This window comes from Zootoca vivipara, chromosome 2 (genome assembly GCF_963506605.1).
Source record: "Zootoca vivipara chromosome 2, rZooViv1.1, whole genome shotgun sequence".
Classification (NCBI taxonomy): Eukaryota; Metazoa; Chordata; class Lepidosauria; order Squamata; family Lacertidae; genus Zootoca; species Zootoca vivipara.
In genome coordinates, this window is record NC_083277.1 from 88197191 (window position 1) to 88213659 (window position 16469).

General features: G+C 42.0%; 1 protein-coding gene and 1 long non-coding RNA gene across 8 annotated transcripts in view; one reads left to right on the plus strand and one right to left on the minus strand.

Moving 5' to 3' along the window:
- Window positions 1-16469, minus strand: part of LOC118079901 (uncharacterized) — a 51710-nt gene that overhangs the window by 18594 nt on the left and 16647 nt on the right. For 6 of the 7 annotated variants that reach the window (XR_009557183.1, XR_009557181.1, XR_009557186.1 and 3 more), the window contains exons 6-8: window positions 4366-4533; window positions 3065-3157; window positions 1768-1967 (exon numbers count right to left, since the gene is read on the minus strand). This is a non-coding gene — a long non-coding RNA (uncharacterized LOC118079901). The remainder of the gene's footprint in view (window positions 1-1767; window positions 1968-3064; window positions 3158-4365; window positions 4534-16469) is intronic. The other variant, XR_009557182.1, reaches the window with a different exon arrangement.
- The window catches only part of LOC118079896 (myosin-3), a 30878-nt gene that overhangs the window by 10714 nt on the left and 3695 nt on the right, over window positions 1-16469 (plus strand). Inside the window, exons 15-34 of the mRNA XM_035104617.2 lie at window positions 66-375; window positions 855-934; window positions 1726-1813; window positions 1901-2018; window positions 2422-2545; window positions 2626-2762; window positions 3905-4160; window positions 5427-5669; window positions 5975-6151; window positions 6604-6749; window positions 6837-6927; window positions 8551-8940; window positions 9310-9436; window positions 10975-11093; window positions 11993-12189; window positions 12844-13027; window positions 14023-14188; window positions 14999-15123; window positions 15540-15848; window positions 16080-16283. Coding sequence (XP_034960508.1) covers window positions 66-375; window positions 855-934; window positions 1726-1813; window positions 1901-2018; window positions 2422-2545; window positions 2626-2762; window positions 3905-4160; window positions 5427-5669; window positions 5975-6151; window positions 6604-6749; window positions 6837-6927; window positions 8551-8940; window positions 9310-9436; window positions 10975-11093; window positions 11993-12189; window positions 12844-13027; window positions 14023-14188; window positions 14999-15123; window positions 15540-15848; window positions 16080-16283 — 3591 coding nt within the window. The remainder of the gene's footprint in view (window positions 1-65; window positions 376-854; window positions 935-1725; window positions 1814-1900; window positions 2019-2421; window positions 2546-2625; window positions 2763-3904; window positions 4161-5426; window positions 5670-5974; window positions 6152-6603; window positions 6750-6836; window positions 6928-8550; window positions 8941-9309; window positions 9437-10974; window positions 11094-11992; window positions 12190-12843; window positions 13028-14022; window positions 14189-14998; window positions 15124-15539; window positions 15849-16079; window positions 16284-16469) is intronic.

Below are 16469 nucleotides of genomic sequence, written 5' to 3' on the forward strand. Positions count from 1 at the left end.
GTAAATAAATATTCACTTCATAGAAATATATATTTGAAATAAAACTTGTTTGTTTTTCAATTTAGCCGATGGGCATTTTCTCCATCCTGGAAGAGGAGTGCATGTTTCCTAAGGCAACTGACGCGTCTTTCAAGAACAAGCTCTATGACCAGCATCTTGGAAAATCTGCAAATTTCCAGAAACCTAAGCCTGTGAAAGGCAAACCTGAGGCCCACTTCTCCTTGGTCCACTATGCAGGGATTGTGGACTACAATATCACTGGCTGGCTGGAGAAGAACAAAGACCCTTTGAATGAAACTGTTGTGGCACTCTATCAGAAATCATCAATTAAGATTCTGGCCAATCTTTATGCCGCCTTTGCTACTGTAGAGGATGGTATGTTATCTTCACCTATTACACATGGCCCTCAAGGCCTTTTCTGGCAACATTTGATGCAACCCCCCCCCCCAGCTCTCATGCTGCCTTCCCAAAGCTGGCTAAGCAAGGTGCTGGGCAGGAGGTGTGAGGGCTCTGACAGGGCCCTAGAGTCCTCCCTCCTCCTTCCCAAAGCCTAGTTAGCACTTTCCTACCTTTGGGCAGGCGGTGTGAGGGATCTAGAACCAAGCCAAAGCCTCTTCCCCAAAGCCTCGCACCTCACTTAGCCAGCTTTAGGAAGGCACTGCAAGGACTTGGGTGGGTGTGCCAAATTTTGGCCTCCCTCCCCACCCCACCCCCGTGACAAGGCAGTGTGTGGCCTGTGGGTTCCGTATCTTTTGGCCCACTTGGTATGAAAATTTGGGCCACCCTCATCTATTCAATTTGGCTTAAAACTGTGTGACCAATATGGCCAATTGTACTTATGTCTTGCTTTGCAGCTGAAAGTGGCAGTGCTACGAAGAAGAAAGCTGCCAAGAAGAAGGGGTCTTCCTTCCAAACTGTTTCTGCACTTTTCAGGGTAAGAGGCTAGCAGGCATCCCCAGAAAGACAGGTGCCCCGCTGCAAAAATATATATTGTTGTAGAAGCAAATCTCATTAATTGGATAGTCAATAGTTTTTATATGTCACACCATTAGCTCAAAGGGTGGACGGCTTATAGATGTGCTTAAGAGCATATATCACCCAGTGATGCATTTGACTTTGATCCTTTGTTGGAAACTGAATGCTGGACTAAACTGATCATGCATCTGAGGTGGGTACATTTTTAAAAAATAAAACAGCCACACCCCAATAATTTTGCTTTTTTCATGTGATCGTCATCTACCTAAATTACAAAGGGATCAGAAAATATTATAATTAGAAATGATAAAATAAACAATACTAAAGGTGTGCTTATGGGTACTAAGCTTGTATATAATAAGGTTTAGATCTTTGAGTGGGCGTAAGTACAGTAAATGTAACAAAGAAGTTACTGTATATTCCTGCGTATAAGACCAGGAAAATCTTCTCAAAAGTCGGGGGTCGTCTTATACGCCGGGTCGTATTTCTTATACAGCGAGTATATCCTAAACTCTATATTTTAACTGGGAAAAGTTGGGGAATGTCTTATACGCCCAGTCGTCTTATACGCCAGAATATACGGGTAATCCTATTTCCATTTTGGGGGAGCAGACCTGATCAGCCTACACATTTCAATTTTATTTTAGGGCATGTGGAAGAAGAAGAACATTTGTAAATAAATGTCATATGGCTGTTTTTATCAGAATAATAAAATTTTAACAGCATTTAATATAAAATTCCAAATTACAGGAAAATTTGAACAAACTGATGAGCAATTTGCGGACAACTCACCCACATTTTGTGCGCTGCATCATCCCCAATGAAACTAAAACTCCAGGTAACTAAGACAATCTGACATCAATTTCCAGCAGGACTTCAGTTGAGTATCAGGAAAAGCTGCTATTTTGGTTTTTCTCTTCCACAGGTGCAATGGATCACAAGCTTGTCCTGCACCAGCTACGATGTAATGGAGTGCTTGAAGGCATTCGAATCTGCAGGAAGGGATTTCCAAACAGAATCTTATATGGGGATTTTAAACAAAGGTCTCAGCTACATTTATTGTGATCTTCCTAATTTGCACTGAGGCAATTTGTTAGGAAAACACTGTCTAGAATTCTGGATAACAATGACACCTGTGCCTGCTTAAGCATCACTTTATACACCGTACTATAATTTAGATTCAACAATGTTTTTTTTGCAGAAAATATGCTTTTTAATTCTGCCCTGCCCTCGCTGTTTTTGCCTGGGGAACTTCCCTATAGGATTTTGTACAATACAAATAAGTATTTGGATGAAAAGCACCACAGCCTCCTCAAACTAACCACAATCTTGCTGCCTATTTATGGGCAGTTACCTAAGCGGTTTAGAAGTGTATGCTAGTGGGAAAGAGCTTCTTCCTTCTCCACTGTTTACAGCGCTAAAACCTGTTTGTGTTTAAATGGACAGATACCGCGTTCTGAATGCTAGTGCTATCCCAGAGGGCCAGTTTATGGACAGCAAGAAAGCCTGTGAGAAACTGCTGGGATCTATTGATATTGATCACACCCAGTACAAATTTGGACACACCAAAGTAAGCACTTCTCTGTGCTGAGAAGAGTACAAGCAGTGGCTCTACTTTGGCAGCGACTATACTTTGCCTTCTCTTTTTAGGTGTTTTTCAAGGCTGGGTTGCTGGGCCTTTTGGAAGAGATGAGAGACGAACGTCTAGCATTGCTCATCACTCGCACACAAGCTATGTGCAGAGGGTACCTCATGAGAGCAGAATACCAAAAAATGGTGGAAAGAAGGTATAATGTTTTTCCCCAGGTTTACACCAGGGAACCTCACTTTATTAGATGCAAGAGCCTCCCCACCCCCACCCCTACCTTGATTCCCCAGAAGTGTTAGAGGAAAGATGATATTTTTGAAACACTCCTTCTTAAAATTTCCACTTCTCTTCTCCCCACCCTCCTGTGTTGTGCCTATGTAACCCTATCATGCTGCTAAAATCTCCTTGGGCTATAGGAGCAGACCTCACCTCTTCTGTTATACATAGAAATGCTGGCAAGCTGAAACTAGTTGCTTAAGCTGCAATCCCAACCTCACTTACCTGGCAGAAAGCACCAATGGACTTACTTCTGAGTAGATATGGTTGGGCTTGCACCAAAAGATATCTGCTACAGGTCTCTCGAAATTCTGTTAACTGTAGGTGCAAAATCAGATTTTTCAGAAGAGGGGTGATGCACACTATTTTACTCAAGTTAAGGGAGGCATGGGCAACCTCAGGCCTATCTGACCCTCTCCACCCATCACTGGGCCTGCTTTGCATCCTTCTGAGTGTTTTTGCCTGCCTGGAATGTGCCCTTGAACTTCAATTTGCTTTCCTGGATGGAGGACAGGGTGTGTATGGAGAAACTAGCCTATTGTGCAATTGTAAAAAAATCTCAGGCATGTCCAACAGGTAGATTGCGATCTACTGGTAGATCATGGGGTGTTTATGGTGGATCCTGGTGGATCTTTGGCCCCTCAGTGATCTTCCCCCCACCAAAAAAGGAAAGCTCCACAACTTAGTCTTCCTAAAAAAAATCTGCAACTTTGGCTTTCCCCAAAAAGCTCAACAACTGTGGGTAAATCACTGCCAGTTTTTTTAAAATACTGTGAGTAGATTGCAGTCTATTGGGAGTTGGATGTCCCTGCTCTATCTAGTTTTGCCTCCGGCCCCATCCACTCCCTGGCATGTGGCCCCAGAAGGGAATGTAGACCCTAGGCTTAAAAGGTTTCCCCACCCCTGAGTTAAGGGAACTGAATGGTCAAGTAGTTGCATATTCATTTGATTATTTACAGGCGGGCCTCTTGAAATTTTGCAGTTGAAGCCTGAGGAGCTCCTGAGCTTTGATTAGGAAAACTAACTTTCCTCAATGAGTAACTCTGTGAATTGGTTCCATCACAGGGAAGCTATCTTCACCATCCAGTACAACATTCGCTCATTCATGAACGTCAAACACTGGCCTTGGATGAAGCTGTTTTTCAAAATTAAGCCACTGCTGAAGAGTGCAGAGGCAGAGAAAGAATTCGCCAATATGAAAGAAGAGTTTAAAAAAACCAAAGAAGAACTTGCTAAATCTGAAGCCAAAAGGAAGGAACTGGAAGAGAAAATGGTCTCTTTGCTGCAAGAGAAAAATGACTTGCAGCTTCAAGTGCAGTCTGTGAGTAATTCACAAATATCTCCCCATGGTCACTTTTAGGAAATGTGGTGCTCTAAGCAAATTATTAAATTATCACTATCTTATCAGGCCTTTCCCTCTCCCCATCAGTCAGCTGTCCCCAGTTGAGATCTCTAGCTTGCGTCAGCGTCAGCCACTTCACAGCAAGCTCCCAGTAAGAGCTGTACTCTGACATGCCGCTACTTACCCTGCTGACCTTCACATCCATCTCAGGCTGTTCATGAGCTGCCTTTTTCTGTTATGGGGCTGTTTTGCCTCATGCCATGCTCCTTCCTATTGCTGTCACCTTGCATTTGGCCTGTCCTTCCTTTGTTTGCACCTGGCACCCTGGATAGCAGATGACCAGTCACCTTTGCTGTAATTGAAAAGGGAAAGCCCTTCCATCAGTTACTGCAGGAAAACTTGCTATAGCTAGGTGGCTTGATTGCCTATTGATTGCCTTCCTTCAGCCAGAATAGTTACTTATGCTAAGTTTGAAGAATAGCCAGTTAAAGGCAAATGGTAACACAAGCAGTTGGAAAAGCTTATAAACATAGCCTCTCTCTCTCTCCACACACACAGCAACCCACCCTGAATTATTCTCAGTAAACACGAGACATTAAACAGCATTCAGTCTTAGAGGTCATACTGGCACCACAAAACTCCTCCCTTCTTCTCTTGTATTGCATTCCCTTTTTGGCTATATAGGTACAGCACAGATAACCCCATCTTGGACTAATGCTACAGTGTCACTTGCTACACACACACACACACACACACACACACACCAAATCTTGAAATCAAAACACTGAGATGGAAGGGAAGGTGTAAATATAGTGGGAAGGTGGAACTGATTATGATATTGTATCTGAATGGTCCATCTTGCAAAAAGATACACACTAATGGGCTGAGATGCAAAGCCATGCTTAGGAGTTTCTATGAATTTGTGTCCAGCTGGTGTGATTTTTGTTTGTTTCTTTGTTCTCCAATCCCCTGGAACAGAAGACATCCCTCATGCCATACCAGCTTTTAAAGCAGCATGTCATGTGTGGCTGTCATTTGACAAACACAAGTCTAAAGCCACCTTGATGACCTGGAATTGGTTTGGATCACAGTTATGAAGCTAAAATGGAGAGTAGTCAAAGCTTTTAGCTGCCTTTAAAAGCGGGGGGGGGGGGGGGAGAGCAATTTAGAAAGTGGTATACTGTTATACTGCCTGATGGAGTTGAATGATAACACATATACTGTAATACACTTTTCTCTAACAAGGAAAGTGAAAGTTTGGCAGATGCTGAGGAAAGGTGTGACCAGCTGATCAAAACCAAAATCCAGCTGGAGGCAAAAATCAAGGAGCTGACTGAACGAGCGGAGGATGAAGAAGAGCTGAATGCAGAGCTGACAGCCAAGAAAAGGAAACTGGAAGATGAGTGCTCCGAACTGAAGAAAGATATTGATGATATGGAGTTAACACTAGCTAAGGTTGAAAAAGAAAAGCATGCCACTGAAAACAAGGTAACCTTTAATATTGCTTTCAAAATGCCGTTTCCCGTTTATCTGTTTTTCTATCTACCAAGATATTCCATTGCCATATAAAGTTTTGAAAAATTGTCACACTTTTCACTCTCATGTTACAAACTGCTAATTTCTTATGTAAAATGGCTTCCCATCTCGTGCCTCTACCTCTGCAATTAAAGACAGTAAGTTAAGGACAAACATAAAGAGTAAACTTACAATGATCCTAGTTTAACAATGTCTGTCCTTAATCGGTATTTCAGCTGATCTCAACACCATCAACAATGTTATGCTGTGTTTTGTAGGTGAAGAACCTAACAGAAGAAATGGCAGTTTTGGATGAAACTATTGTGAAATTAACCAAGGAGAAGAAAGCCCTCCAAGAGGCCCATCAACAAGCTCTTGATGACCTACAAGCTGAAGAAGACAAAGTTAACACTCTCACTAAAGCGAAAACCAAGCTGGAGCAGCAAGTTGATGATGTGAGAAAGCTAATCCCAGTCATTCTTGAACTTTGCGTGATATTTTTTCATGATGAACTTGCACATAACAGGACACAGGGCTCTCCTGCTAACATACATGTTTTCCCCTGAATAAACTGGTTTAAAGGTCCCTGAGTTCAGAGGAGATCCTTTGGAAGCACATCATTAGCAAAACAATAGTGGATAAGGAACATTACCCTTACCGTAGTTTGTACTGATATTTGTGTGACAATGGGGAAGGAGGATTCTGAAGGGTGTTGGGTTTGGTTTTTTTGCCTCCCATCTTAGCTGGAGATAAACACAGAAATGCTCACTTTCCTGCTAGCAAATGTCCATTCCCTGCAAATGGGCTCACTTCATACTTTGTTAATATTGAATTTAACTCAATGAATTCGTAATTTCCAATTATAAAAATCTCTGAGACTGGGACTAACATTAAACTTGTGTTGCAGCTGGAAGGCTCCTTGGAACAGGAAAAGAAAATCCGCATGGATCTTGAAAGAGCTAAGAGAAAGTTAGAAGGGGACTTGAAACTTGCCCAGGAATCCATAATGGATCTAGAAAATGATAGACAGCAGCTAGAAGAAAAGCTGAAGAAGTACGGAAATCGTAAATTGTAGTTGCATATTGAAATATGTTTATGGGGTAGCTTTTTAATTAAACTGCCTCTTCAATTCTTTTATAGGAAAGACTTTGAGTATAGTCAAATGCAAAGCAAAATTGAAGACGAGCAAACTTTGGGTATCCAGCTGCAGAAGAAAATCAAAGAACTTCAGGTATAAATAAATTGTTTCCTTCATTCTAGCATCCCAGCTCATTTTCACTTGGTAATAAGAATTAAAATGCGAGGTTATAAATAATCTTTGATACGTAAACATGATATAATGAAACATGCCCTCCTTGTAAGACTGCTTCCAGACTTTAGCACACTTTTTGTGCAGATCTGCCACCCATTTAGGTAGATGCTGGTATATGCCCTTAGCACAGTAACTGCACCATCATAACCCACCCTTAAGAAAGTGGGTACATTACAATAAAGAGGAACAATGCCACAGCACTCGTGCGCAACAAATCTGTTCATTTTTACACATCAAACTTTATTTGATAAGAAAAGTGACAGGAAAAAGCACTGCAAAGTGTGGGGTGACTACAGCTAGAAGGTGATGTTGTATAACCACTACACATTTTTTGTACAAAAAATGAATGTTGAGTAAACAGGTTGTCTGGAAGCAATGAAAGACAGAAGTTTAATAGGATTAATTTGTTTCAAGTATGTTTAGTAGGACACAAAGAATTGTGGCTCCATTTTCAAATTGTTGTTGTTTTGAGTAGTTTGTTTTCAACAGCCTCATTACATTACATTACAATTTATTTTCAAATGTGTGTCTCTGAAGCAGCTCTTCTATGTCACTATGACCATTTCTATCTATGACCAGTACAACCCCCAACCTGACTTTCTGCTATTATTTTCCAGTATATCCCTGGTTTTGTCCTTTGCTCCTTGCAGCTCTCTCACCCTTGATGCCAAAAGTCTCCTGATCCCTTCCCCAAGGGTGTCACGTCCCATTTCGCCCCTTGAGGTGAAATAGGAAGTGTTGCCCTGCCACCGCACTGCACCTGCTGAAGCATCCCTTTCCTAGGTCGCTGGAAATTGGCACCATGACAGCATGGCTTCTCCACCAGCAGCAGTTGAGGTGTGCTGCAAGGGCTTCCATCACCTGAGGCAGGGGTAGGCAACCTAAGGCCCAGGTGCCAGATGCGGCCCAATCACCTTCTCAATCCAGCCTGCAGACGGTCCAGGAATTAGCGTGTTTTTACATGAGTAGAATGTGTGCTTTTATTTAAAATGCATCTCTGGGTTATTTGTGGGGCATAGGAATTTGTTCTCCCCCCCCAAAAAAAAATATAGTTTCGCCCCCCACATGGTCTGAGGGACAGTGGACTGACCCACGGCTGAAAAAGGTTGCTGACCCCTGACCTGAGGTGCCTGCTTCACTCCGCTTTATGGGCGGGCCAGCCCTCCTCTTCCATCAGCTTCCCCCATTTTTCTCACTGGCCCTTTTACTTGGAATTTCCTCCCTGAAAATGTAATGTCTCCTTTTCTCCAAATCCCACCTCCAAAATGCTCCCGTTTTACAAAGCCTTTGCCTTAACCTCTTGAATTCTTATTCCCAACAGCACCCTTGTCCAAGTAAATGTAACTGCATTTTCTCACATTTATCTTAGGATCTTCCATCTCTCCACTGTTGATTTTAGATTGTGAGCTCCTGGTCTCTCCTTTCCTTATCTCTCGTTCTTTGATTTATGAACCTTTGTGAAGCAGCATCTTCACATAACCAAGAACTTCATTCATTATCAACTACTGGTAACCATAACCACCTCCTCCTCCTCTTGTGTAGGCTCGTATTGAGGAACTGGAAGAGGAGATTGAGTCTGAGAGGGCAACTCGGGGGAAGGCAGAAAAGCAGCGGGCTGAACTGGCGCGTGAACTAGAGGAAATCAGTGAGAGGCTTGAAGAAGCTGGAGGGGCCACTTCGGCCCAGATTGAAATTAACAAGAAGCGGGAGGCAGAATTCCAGAAAATGAGGCGTGACCTGGAGGAATCTGCCTTGCAGCACGAAGCTACAGTAGCAACTCTCCGCAAGAAGCATGCTGATAGTACGGCTGAGCTTGGGGAGCAAATCGATAACCTGCAACGTGTCAAACAAAAGTTGGAGAAGGAAAAGAGCGAGTGCAAAATGGAGATCGATGACCTGGCCAGCAATCTTGAGTCCGTTAGCAAGTCTAAGGTATTTGAAAGTAAATTTGAGTAGTTCTTCACAATCCAGACTACAAAATGTACATTCTCAGTTGTGAACAAAATGAAGAAATGTATCTCAAATATTCTGAATAGGTGATCTTTTGCCCAGCAAGATCTTTGAGGCAGATGATTTTTGGGTAGAAACATATAAGCCCTAGAAAGAGGCACTTGAACCAAAACTCATTGGGCTAATTTAATAATAAACATTCATCCATTTCAGCATTTTTGAGATGTATTTTTCTTTGATCACAATAAATTCTTCATTTTGTGTTTGTTTCCTTTTGACGTTCTCACTAAACACACATACATGAGTGATTGCATAATGTATCCTGTTTCATTTCACTTCTTACTCCTGCAGGCTAATCTAGAGAAAATGTGTCGTACATTAGAGGACCAGCTCAGTGAACTAAAGGCCAAATCTGAGGAAAACCAGAGATCAGTGACTGATCTAACAGCACAGAAAGCCCGTCTACAGGCCGAGTCAGGTAAGGGGGAAAACAGTGGGGATGCAAGATGCAAACAAGGGCCAATCCAAGGTTTTCTTTCCATCATTTGCTTCAAGGTGAATGGTTTTGATTATTTATGTTCTGTGGAATCTATGCAATGTCTCATGTTCCTGCAACAAATTTTTAGTCTGTGCTTCTGAGGTTAGCTTTCAGAAGCACCAATAAAAAGCACAAACCAGGCTTTCATGGGACTAAATTGGTTTAAATTCAAGTATTCTGCTGGCAGACCACTGAGGTGATAATCTGGTGGTTGAGTATGGAGATAGATTTTCATTTTTTTAAGGGAATTCTTGGAACTTTAGCTTATTGCTGAAGTAACAAGGGAAGTTGAATAACCAGTGCAATGGCAGATGAAGAGAAAACAAAATGTTAGACTAAACCTCTGAATCCATATTGTGAATGTCAGGCTGAGCCCTAGAACATGTGGGCTAATAAAATGGGAGAAGGGAGTTCATTTGGTGGCCACTTGCATGTTGCACAAAAGAGGGAACATGAATGACTTGCACGCCTTCATTTTGTGCTTCTGGTACAACTTGCAAGCAGCTCCTTAGTGAGAAATTAGCTGGACTCGCACTTTACTCACAACTATCTCACCATGGGAGCAGCTGTGCACATTTCTGCTTTGTATGATACACTGGACATTTAAAAAAAGAGGCATGCAAAACTGTCTCCAGCAAATTCAGAGTGAATTTCAAGCATCACTGAGGAGCAAACCCCAAGTCAAGTATAATAGGGATTAGGCTTCTTTGCTGGAGAGTATATGCAGGTCCTGCTTTACGACCCCAATGCATTTCCTGGAAATTGTTAGGTGTGTCTATATATAACTAGTCCACAATTTCCATTGTTGCCTATGGAAACATTTCTAATGCGGGAATTGTCTGATATCTTCCCCACCTCCATGGTTTCTTCCTGAAATGGAGACAGAGGGAAAAACTGATTTGTCCTGTTTCCCCCGTAGGGTTGCCAGACTCAATAGAGGACAGGACTTCTGTGCCCTTAATTGCCCTGCTCTCTTTTGAGTCTGGAAACCTTAAAGAGAAGCCAGCAGGCCCTTTGTTTAATTTCCAAGCAAAGGGTCTGCTGGTTTCTCTTTAAGGTTTCCAGACTCAAAAGAGAGCAGGGCAATTAAAGGCACAGAAGTCCTGTCCTCTATTGAGTCTGGCAACCCTATTCCCCTGCTCTCTGATTCATCCAGTCTCTGTGGTTTCTGCTTGAAAATGGCTGCTGCCAGCCAACAAAACACAAAAAACCAAGGAAGTGGGCTGTTTGGATAAGTGAATCTGTGGTGCATATAGCAAGGTTTCGGCATAATTTTTAAGTGCGGATAGTGGGACCTGTGTGTATTTTCTAGGAAGGTTCATGCCCTGCTACTTCTGTACCTGGATCTGTGAAAGGAAGATTGTTGCAGGGGAAAATTTTTTAAAGGCATTAGGCCTGGGAGATATGGAATCACACCTAAGATTATAGTGAACATCACCGCTATTAGCAAATTAAGAATTTGTCTTCTTTGGTCACAGGTGAACTGGCACGTCAACTTGAGGAAAGGGAGAGCATAATATCCCAACTTTCCAGAAGCAAGCAAGCATTTACTCAGCAAATAGAAGAACTAAAGAGGCACCTGGAGGAAGAGAGCAAGGTATTCATCAGCCTAGACTGCTGGGGAACATTTCTCTTGATTCATTAAAAGGAATACATTAACATAGGAAGAATTTAATTTAAATTTCCAACACTTTAGTGGACACATCTTTCAGCAGGTTCGCTCCCCTTCCAATATGCAACACAACTGTACCATGATGAGTTGTCATTGGAACTATGTCTATAAGTTGAGTGGGGATGTATCTGTTTATGGAGTCAGCAGAAACCATGACTACTTCATGCAAATTATATCTCATGCTATCAGGCTAGGTCTACAGATGCACTGGGAATAACAGCACAATCCTATACATCTACTGAGTATTAAATAGCATTCAGTTTGGTGGAGTAAATGGGTTTGGATTACAGCCCAAGACTCATTGCACTCACTCCTTAGCAGGTATGCACAGGATTGTGCTCCAGTTTTTAATTTTCCTCATACCGTATCTGTCAAACAAAATACCAACTCAATATTTGTGAATATCAAGGTACCTTTTTTTTTTACTTTATCTAAACATTTCAGGTGTAAGTATTACTGGCATAACAAATATGTTAACTCACTCCAGATCACTATGATACTATCTTGTATGACACTGTCACAATTAGGTAGCCCACCACATATTACAACAGTGAGTCTGCTGGTCTTGCAGGCAACATGATTAAATCACAGTAATCCAAGACTTGGAATACTTTCTTGAGCACTCATAAGTCTCTTCGGTACTGTAAACTGCTTGTGTTTTGTGTGAATAAAGTAGCCTCTTGCTTCATCCTAACTTCTGTCATGATAGCTTTACTCTGAGATTATACATACAAAATGCCACAAGCATTGTTCCAAGAGCACCAATGTAAGAATCTTATGGAATGAATTCAGTTATAAATGGATGCATGGTATACTGTTCTTAGGCGAAGAATGCACTGGCTCATGCCTTACAATCTGCTCGCCATGACTGTGACTTGCTCCGGGAACAATATGAAGAGGAACTAGAAGCAAAGAGTGAACTCCAACGTGCCCTGTCTAAAGCCAACAGTGAAGTGGCCCAGTGGAGAACCAAATATGAGACAGATGCCATTCAACGCACAGAAGAACTGGAAGAGGCCAAGTAAGTGTTGGGGATCAGAAGTGGCATGCTAATAAGCCATTTTCACACATTATATTCAACATTATATTCAACCACATTTTATGTTCATAACCATGTGGGGAGACCACTACAAACTGGGCACCTGGTTCCTCATTTTTAGATGAAGGGACAAACATTTATGATCTCCAGCACAGTGGAAATCATGGAAGTGCTGGGATTTATAGATGATAGTACCCATGTGACTGGATTTTAGTCCAATTAATTCTGTCACATTAAAGAATAAACTAGAATTTGACCACATAACTTTCCGATTAAAATCTGACACCCCTCCCAAAGGCCAGGAGGAGTCCCATTTTAATTAATGGTGTTGCCAAAATGCATAATAACCTGATTCAGAATATGAATTTACTTGGCCTTACCTATCAGTTCTACAAGCATGCAGGTGGCTAAGATACAGTATACCAGGCACCCCCAAACTGCGGTCCTCCAGATGTTTTGGCCTACAACTCCCATGATCCCTAGCTAACAGGACCAGTGGTCAGGGAAGATGGGAATTGTAGTCCAAAACATCTGGAGGGCCAGAGTTTGGGGATGCCTGCTGTATACTATACGGTGCTGCTAAGGGCAACCTTAGTAGTTAAAGGGACATCATCATTACAATCTGACTTCTTTAAGGAAAAAGCTTGCTCAGCGGCTTCAAGAAGCTGAAGAACAAGTTGAAGCTGTGAATTCCAAGTGTGCTTCCCTGGAGAAAACAAAGCAGAGGCTGCAATGTGAAGTGGAAGACATGATGGTGGACGTTGAGAGAGCAAATGCACTAGCAGCTGCTCTGGATAAGAAGCAAAGGAATTTTGACAAGGTGTGTTTCCCCTTTATAGTATCAGCCCTTAGATGAGAAATAGACACTCTTCGTCTCAAACTGGCAGATACACTCCACTTGTTTCTGAATCTGACTCTCACTTCTACCTATTGAAATATTTATGCCCATTCTCTGTTGTCAGAGGGGCACCAGCAACTTGGCCCAGATTTGAGGAATGAGGCAGAGCCATAGCTGCCAAGTTATCCCTTATTTTAAGGGATTTTCCCTTATGCTGAATAGGCTTCCTCGCGAGAAAAGGGAAAACTTGGCAGCTATGGGCAGAGCCCATAGGCCTGTGACCCAAAGCCTTCTGTGACAGGAGGATCTTCCAAATGTTTGTGTGCATTTGTTTATTAAAGGGAAACCATTCAGGTTTCCTGATTCAGGGATGCATCGCCCCTGTATTTATGCCACCCAGCATGCTTGACATGATTTTGGGCTGTATGACTACTTTGCTATTGGAGATTGGTCTGTGATGGTTGTTTCACAGTTATGTTAAGATCCCAACTTTCTTCTGTCATGAAACTTGAGGCGGCACATATAGAGTACCTAGGAGTTGTTCCATCCAGGAATGAACTAGAGTTGCTGCTTAACTTTAACAAGGTAGATGTGTCATGTGCTTTCCGACCATGCCCTGGGACATATGAGTCATAGATTGATTTTGCCATGATCGAGGGACATGTGCCCTGACCTTCTGCTCTGAGGTCAAGAGTGCTATTGGGTGTTTGGGAAAAAGATTGTCAGAGAATTGGTGGGGGACAGAAGATGGTGGCTGGTGGAATTGTAGTGTATAGTTTTATCAACCAAGGCTTCCTGTTACTTTGTTTGGATTTCCCCTGGCACAGAAAATAAAGAGATAGAGAAACCCCCTGTGAACTGTCACTGCCTTCTTCCCAGTGATGTCCAGAACTGCTACTGAGAAGGCTAGTTTAGCAAAGAAAAATCATAGGCAAATAAAACGGCAACTAACTAACTCAAATACAATGGATGTTAAGATTTTGGCAGAATGGAAGACCAAGTATGAGGAGAGCCAGTCAGAGCTAGACGGTTCCTTAAAGGAGTCACGCTCCTTGAGCACTGAACTTTTCAAAATGAAGAATGCTTATGAGGAGACACTAGATCAGCTGGAAACAATCAAGCGAGAAAACAAGAACCTACAACGTAAGTTTCCTTTTTTGGCCTTCTTTCTATTTGTTGGTTATTTTGACTCTAGCAATAATAATTCACAGTGCAGACGGTCTCAGGAAAACACAAGGATTGCCAACTTTTCTCTCTGCCTTTAGCAGTGGTACAACAAGCAGAAATTTCCCCATCACTGCATCCTCATATTATGAAAAGCTGCACTGATTCAGAAACTGTCCATCTTTGTGCAGAACTGTGACCAAAAAATCAAGAGAAGATTTTTGTATATACTGTTCGTCAGATCAGAGCACATTCTAGTCTTAAGGGCTTTAAGAAAATATTAAACTTAAAAGCATTCAGAATTTCCAGATCTCTCCATATTCTCATTCTCGTCCTGTGATGAGAAGGCAAAGCTAACTTGATATCATTAATGGCAGTTTTTCAAAATTGACTGCCCCGCACAAATCTCATAAATGTCCTTAGCAACTATTGGCAATGGGTTGTTTTAATTTCACACAATGCATTTTTGTCCATGTGAGCAGTTCCAATTTTCTCTGGTAGCTGGTGGTAGTTGGTGGTAATCACAGATAAAACTGACAGAATTTCCCAGGTTTGAAAAAAAAAAGAGAATTTATGATGGCTTGTGCATTATATTTGGGAGCATTTGGGATATCTTTCATGCATAAAAAAGGAGTTTTGTGAACTGTTCGGAAGCTGTTATGAAGCAGACAGAAGAAGCCACAAGTATCACCTCTGTTTGCGGAGCAGCTCTTTGCACATGTGTGTGTGTTTGTAGTTCTAGAGGCATTTCACCCTTTATCAGCTGTCTGTATGTTTAATTCTTCCTAGAGGAAATAGCTGATCTTACAGAACAAATTAGTCAAAGTGGAAAAATTATCCATGAACTTGAGAAGGCCAAGAAGCAGATAGAAGTGGAGAAATCTGATATGCAGATGGCTCTAGAGGAAGCAGAGGTAAGATGCAAAAAAACAGTAGGAAAGAAAGTACAAATGGCAAATAATTAGGTTTTTATAAAAGTCTTTTGGAGTGGGTAGTTGGAGATGCTCATTTGTTGCATCGGATTCCCACAAACCACATACCAAGCTGAGCTTGGTCCACCAACCATTTGTTTGGCAGATGGTCATCATGGCATGGTGGACATTGTTTAAGCTAAAGGGCAATATGGATACAGGATTCTCTGAAGTCACATCACACCTAATCTTTGAGGAAACGTCTACAGTGACTTCCATATTGGTGTTAAATTGTTAACAGATATTATTTAACCATGTTTTACTACATTGTGGTAAGATCAAGAAGGAGAAAAGTAACCCAAGTTTCCTCCAACTACAAATCTCTGTGCTGCTTTATTTCTCCGACATTTCCTCAATAGGGTGCTCTTGAACACGAGGAAGCCAAAATCCTTCGCATTCAGCTTGAGTTGACTCAGGTGAGATCCGAGATCGATAGAAAGATTGCCGAGAAAGATGAAGAAATTGATCAGCTGAAAAGGAACCACCAAAGAACAGTAGACACAATGCAAAGTGCCTTGGATTCAGAAATACGGAGCAGGAATGAAGCTGTGAGGATTAAGAAGAAGATGGAGGGAGATTTAAATGAAATGGAGATCCAGCTGAGCCATGCAAATCGTGTTGCAGCTGAGACACAGAAACACCTCAGGAATGTCCAAGGGCAGCTTAAGGTACGTTACTTATCTTTCCAATATATCCGTTATATCAAGAGAAGTTAATCTGTGGCTTTCCAGATGTTGTTGGATTACAGCTCCCATTGTCCTTGACCACTGGTCATGTTGGCTAGGGCTGATGGGAATTGGAGTCCAACAACATCCTGGAGGGTCATATGTTAACCACTATCGCTTTATATGAATAATAGAAATTCAGTTCTGCTAAACACTTCCCCCCGTTGTGTTTAGGACACACAGCTACATTTGGACGATGCCCTCCGAGGCCAAGAAGATCTGAAAGAGCAAGTGGCTATGATTGAGCGCAGAGCTAATCTGATGCAGGCTGAGATTGAGGAGCTCCGGGCAGCTCTTGAACAGACAGAGAGGGGCAGGAAGTTAGCTGAACAAGAGCTTCTAGATGCAAATGAACGCGTGCAACTTCTTCACACGCAAGTATGGGCTACAGCTGTCACTATAACAATAAAACTTGCCATGATGCATTAGTTTAAATGTCCATCTAATCTCACATTCGATGTCTGACCATGGCCACGGACATGCTCTATAGTGGTAAACAGAGATATGCTGCCTCCAAGTATGAGGAGGAATAATTTCCTAATCATTACTAGAAACTGCAGCATA